The 5,599-nt window shown below is 72.6% G+C and overlaps 1 protein-coding gene across 1 annotated transcript in view; it reads left to right on the top strand.

Annotated features, from left to right (window-relative positions):
* ACOT7 (acyl-CoA thioesterase 7) overlaps nucleotides 1-5,599 on the top strand; it is a 60,199-nt gene that overhangs the window by 52,676 nt on the left and 1,924 nt on the right. The window contains exon 6 of the mRNA XM_012722052.1: nucleotides 2,414-2,598. Coding sequence (XP_012577506.1) covers nucleotides 2,414-2,598 — 185 coding nt within the window. The remainder of the gene's footprint in view (nucleotides 1-2,413; nucleotides 2,599-5,599) is intronic.

Raw genomic sequence — 5,599 nt, 5'->3', positions numbered from 1 at the left:
CTGGCTGAGGTCGGGTCCTGAGGCCAGGCCGCGTCTGGAGGAGCTGTCAGGTCGGACCGTCCTTGACCGCGGGGTGCTGACCGCCCGGCACTGACCGGAGGGTGCTGAGCACGAGGCCCAGGCCCGCAGGCCGGCCCCCGCCAGAGCACACCTGCACCAAGGACCCGGGGCTGGGGCCGCCCCAGGCAGCAAGAGCAGGTGGGGTCGGCGCTCCCTGCCGTCTGCCTGGCAGGGCTCGGTGCCAGTCGGTGACTGGCCTGGGCATGGCCAGTGTCGTTTAGACTCTGCCCCAGGGGAGCGGGTCACGTCCACCGCAGCCTTGAGAGCCGCCGGCTAGGCAGGAGGCCGCTTCCGAGCTCGCTGGCCAGGCTCCTGCGCTGTGCGCCTGTGCTGGCTCCCCGAGGGGCCGCGGCCGGGGGGCGCCTGAGCCCCAGCCCGTCCCAGACCCACTGTCTGCCACCGCCCTCGTAACCCAGCCGCGGGGAGGCCCTTGCTGGCCGTGAGAGTGGAGGGCCAGCCTCCGTGTCCCCCATCCGCCGGGGCTGGGCCGGGGCTGGGCCGGGGCGGGCGCAGAGAGGAGGTTTCGTTCTGCGTCCCGAGGGGTTGGGGCCAGGCGAAGTGGACGCGTGGCATCTTGCCGGTATCTGCAGGGTCCCCGGGGGCTGTCGGACGCTGTCCGACCGTGTGGCGGTGTCCGGGTCCCGTGGGGCCCCAGGGAGCGCTCACTCGGGGCAGCAGAGACGAGGGGCCTTGTGGAGAAGGGCGCACTCTCGGGGCGCCTGGACCTGTGTGCGGACAGTGTGTCCATGTTTGCCCGCCGGTGAGCACTGACTGACGCCTGCGCCCGCACCCTGGCCACAGGCCCGATCGTGTCGGGGGAGGCCCTGGCGGTGCCTGAGCTGGGACCCGACTGTCTTTAGACCAAGACCCCTGAGCCAGCCACCCTTGGGGGCCCGGCTAACGGGGGGCCCTGGCCCCTCCCGGGCCTGGAGCCGCAGGACAGAGCCCCCTCGTCGCCATGTCCGTGGCTCTCGGTCAGCCTGCCCACTGTCTGAGAGGCAGCTTTGTGCTCTTTTAAGATTTACTTTATTTGTGCACACTAGAGCTGGGGCGCAGGCCAGAGGCTCGGGGTGAGAAGACTCCCCAGAGACAGTGGGGAGCAGAACAGGCGCACGCTGCTGAGGGGGCAGCGGGGACTGGAGGGGTGTGCTGCGCCCTGGGGGTCCCTCCCTGGCCGGGCATCGAACTCAGGCTGCTGCGGTGGCTGGGGACAGCTGTAGCCCCGCCCCGGGGCAGCCCAGCTGTGTCTGAAACTTCGCACTGAGTTAGAAGTTTGGTTTCCAGCCCAGAAACCAGAGAAGCCGGGAGTTTGCAGGCACGTGGGGGAGGCCTCGTGGGCGGCTCGGGACGCCCCCTCTCCACTCGTCCCCAAGAAGCAGCCACGGCCCGGGCCCCCGAGCTCCTACGGGGTCCCTCTCGGGGGGGGCGCCCGCTGGGTCAGGGCAGCCCGACAGCAGCACCACCGGGCCGTGGGGCCCGTGTCCCCCCGCTGACCTCCGCTCTGCCTTGCTGACTCAGCCCCAGACTCACCCTCCCGGCCCCGGCGCTCTGCGTGCCGAGCTCACAGGCCCCTTACTCTGGCCCCGTGGCCTTCCTCCCCCCAGAAGTGGCCGCACCTGACACCGAGCACCCCGGAAGTATGACGGTGCGTGGCACAGACCGACAGTGCTTGGGACAGAACAGCCGGCGGCCCGCTGTCTGCCCCGGGCCTCCTAATGCGGGCCCGGGCCGTGTCCCGCGCTGGGGCACCGTCTCCTGGCGGGCGGGGAGCGGTGCCAGCGTGGGGCAGCCCCGGGGTCAGCGATGGCGACTCTGACCCCTGCTGCTGCCTCCCGGCCCGGGCAGGACTCGCAGCGCCCGGCCCACAGTCACCCGCGAGCAGCGCGGCCCACCGTGGTGGGAAAGCTGGGCACCCTGGGGTCGGGGGGCAGGTCCAGGCCGGGAGAGCCTGGGCGGGCATTCAGGGCTGAGGGGGGCCGGGGTCAGAGGGGAGGCCACCAGGGGCAGTGCTGTGGGGGTGCCCGTGGGGCTCCGTCCTGACCCCGAGCAGGGAGGGGTCTGACCAGGACGGGGCGCAGCGTCCAGGGAAGGCCACTGTGCCTGGGGTGTCTGGGCCCGGGGCCAGCCCGGGACAAGGAGCGGGCGCTGGCCCCAGCAGGCAGGCGCCTCGAGGTGAAGACGCTTCTCCGCGGTGCCGGCGGGCGGCGCAGGGGCAGAGTTGACTCTGAGCTGGGGGCCGCGGGTGGCCTCCGGGAGCCGAAGCTGGGAGGAGGTTGGGTCAGCGCCGGTCTGCTCGGGGGCGGGGCTGACCGAGCTCCCCGGCACCCCGAGCCCTGACCGCCCCTCTCTGCAGGCTGCGTCATCACCATCTCCGGCCGCATGACCTTCACCAGCAACAAGTCCATGGAGATCGAGGTCCTGGTGGACGCCGACCCCGTGGTGGACAACTCGCAGAAGCGCTACCGGGCCGCCAGCGCCTTCTTCACCTACGTGTCCCTGAGCCAGGAGGGCCGCTCGCTGCCCGTGCCCCAGCTCGTGGTGAGTGGCCGCGGCCCGGGGCAGCCCCTGCTCCCCTGGGCTGGCCTCCCGAGCCCCCTGGGCCGTGGCAGCCAGGCCTGGCCACTTTCTGGACCGGCGGCCGCCAGGGCCCTTCCCTGGGTCTGCCGGCGGCCTGGGCCGAGGAGCCCCGGCTTTGTGTGGGTGATGTGGACAAGCCAGGCGGGCAGCAGGCGGGGCTGCTGGCCACAGCGCAGTGCCGGCCGGGCCACCGTCCTGGGCTCCGCAGCCGGAGCTCTGCCTGACCCCCCCGCTGCGGTGGGCTGCCCAGGAGGGGCCCAGACGGCCCCACTAGTGCTTCTTCACTTGGTAAGGGCGGAGTTTGGGGAGTTTGGGCGGCTCCTGCCTGCCCCTGGAGGCGCCCCCCGCCCCCCTCCTGAGCGCCCCCAGGCCCGCTCTCTGCAGCCGCCCTTGCCCTGTTGGGTGCCAGTGTGGGAGGAGCCTCTGCTGACCGCGTCCAGTGCCAGCCTGTCTGCTCTGCCGCCCGCCTGCCCACGTCGGTGTGTGGGTCGCCACCGGGCGGCCCGCAGCACCGAGCTTCGGTCACTCCTTAGGGTCACCCGGCCCGGGAGCGGCCTCGGCACAGCATGGGCCCGCTGGACAGCGGCTGCGAGCAGGCCGGCCCTCCCTGCCCACACCGCCCTGCACAGTCCCACGAGGCAGCCCCCACTGTCCTCCCGGCCAGGGCCGTGGCCCGCAGCTCCTTGCCTGGGCCACTCCCCCGAGCTCGGGGAGCCCAGCCCCGGCCTCTGCCCCGTGGAGGGGCCACCACTCTAGTGCCCCTCACCCGTCTCTTCGCGCCCACCTGTGGTGTGTGTGCCCACGACGGGTGCCCGGGGTGGCCTCGCCCTGCCCAGAGGGGGGTCCGGAGACCTGTGAGCAGCCACAGGCCACTGGCCACCGGCCCCCTCCCGCTGGCCAGGACGGCCAGCGCGGCCTCTGCGGGTGCCCAGGGACCCCAGGGCCGCCGTCCGGGCTGCAGCGACCCAAGCTTACCGGCCACGTAGGGGTGAGCCCCCCAGCCGTTTTGTCCCAGGAGCCCTGGCTGCCTGCTGCTGCTCCCTGTTGTTCCAGAACCTTCCTGGAGCCCACGCGCTCCAGGAGCCTAGTAGAGTGCATTAAAGGGGTGGTGGGGAGGGCAGGAGGTGGGGCCCAGCTGCTTGCTCGGAGGGGCCAGAGGCACAGCCTCCTGCTGGCCGACTTCCTGGGGCTCCAGGCTGTCATCCTGGCCAGTAGAGACTGTCCTGGGGGCCGCTGTGTCCCGGGATCAACGGTGTCGATAAAAATAGCCCCGGTCGGCGCTGGGCAGACCCCAGGGAGGGCTCTGCGGCGCCCGGCCCAGCCGCCCGCACGTGCGAGGTGGACGGGCCCTGGGCCTCCCCGCCCCCTCCCACAGCGGTTCTGCAGCCTCTGGTCTATTTTTAGCTCCCACCAGGGCCCGGCTGCCCGAGGCAGTGGCTGCTGGAGCTGTCTGATGAATATTTGATGCTGGGCAGGCCCACTCTCGGGCTGATGGGCAGAAGAGGCGCCCCGAGGGCAGGCCCCTGGACTCCAGGCTGAGGGCGCTGCCTGGCTCCCGACCCAGGGCGGGGCGCCGGCCACTCGCCACTGGCTGGAAAGGGGCTGTGCGGGGGGCCTGGCCCAGCCCCGACATGCCCGGTGCCCTCCAGGCGGGCACGTGGAGCGAGAGGTGCCCAGGTGGCACAGGGCGTCACTCTTGGCCCAGCGCAGGCCCGTGGCGCTCTCGGGCCGGGCGAGCCCCGCGCAGCCGCCTCACTCCGCAGCCCCAGGGGCCTCTCGGCGGACAGCTGACAGGGCCTGGGCCGGGCCCTAGACCCCAGGCCCCGTCCCTGCGGGGACCCGCCCCAGTGACGGGAGTGCGGAATCGGGGCCATCAGACGCCTCTGGCGGAAGCTGGGTGTGGGTGCCGCGAACCCGTGTCCCCCGCCAGCTCACACCCCTGGGGCCCGAACGGCGCCTCGCCATAGCACACTTTCTCGCTAAAACGCCGGCCGCTTCAGGGGTGCGGCGTGGGCCCCGTGCTGCTATATGGGGTGCCCGCGAATCCAGGCCGCCCCTCGACACTGGCGGCCGCAGCACGGAGGTGCGCCCGGGAGCCACAAGGAGCCCCCGCTGCGTGGGGTGGGGCCGGGGGCCAGATGTGCAGTGAGAGCAGAGGGGCGCCCCGGCTCCCCCCGGGCTGGGCGGGAAGGCCGGCTGGGGCTGGGCGAGGCCCGGCGCTGGCCCTGGACCCAGAGTTCCAGCAAGACAAGCTCCTGGGGTGCCCGTGGTGTCTGAGCAGGGCCGGCCCTGGGCGAGGAAGGCAGAAGTGAGCCGGACCCGCAGCTGAGCACGTGCACAGCCCAGAGGAGGGGAGGAGGCCCGGTCAGGCGCGGTGGGCGTTCACTGCCCGGGGGAGGCCAGGAGGCCCCGTCAGGCGCGGTGGGCGTTCACAGCCCGGGGGAGGCCCGGTCAGGCGCGCCAGTCTCGCCTCAGGGACAACACCCTGCCTTCAAGGGCTTCATCGCTTTGATCTTTAGATTTATTTATACAAGACCTGGGGCGCAGGCCCGAGGTTCGGGAGTGAGAGGGCGCCCCAGAGACAGAGCGGGGAGCAGAGCAGGCAGATCCACTGAAACACGCTGCTGAGGGGAGCAGCGGGGAGGCAGGAGAGGGCTGCGGCGCCTTGGGGCCCTCCCTGGCGGGGTCGCACCAGGACGCAGGGGCTCCCCGCTCCACAGCGCCGACTGACCTGCGGCCAGGGAGGCCCCGCCTTCGTCTCCCTTCAACTCTTTCAGCACGGAGACGGGGGTGGACACAGTCGGGGGGACTGAGCGCGGCTGCAGCGCCGGGAGTGGGGGCCTGCCCTGCACACAGGCACGCATGGCGCCCGGGCACCCCCACTGCGGTGGGTTCATGGGCAGGGCCCCACTTCGGGCACAGCTCCCCGGGCCTGGGCACTGAGTCGCCAGGCCAGGCCGCC

This window comes from Condylura cristata, unplaced genomic scaffold (genome assembly GCF_000260355.1).
Source record: "Condylura cristata isolate star-nosed mole 26May11 unplaced genomic scaffold, ConCri1.0 scaffold00008, whole genome shotgun sequence".
In the NCBI taxonomy this organism is placed as follows: Eukaryota; Metazoa; Chordata; class Mammalia; order Eulipotyphla; family Talpidae; genus Condylura; species Condylura cristata.
Note: the sequence above shows the minus strand (reverse complement) of the source record. Positions and strands in the feature narration are given on the sequence as shown.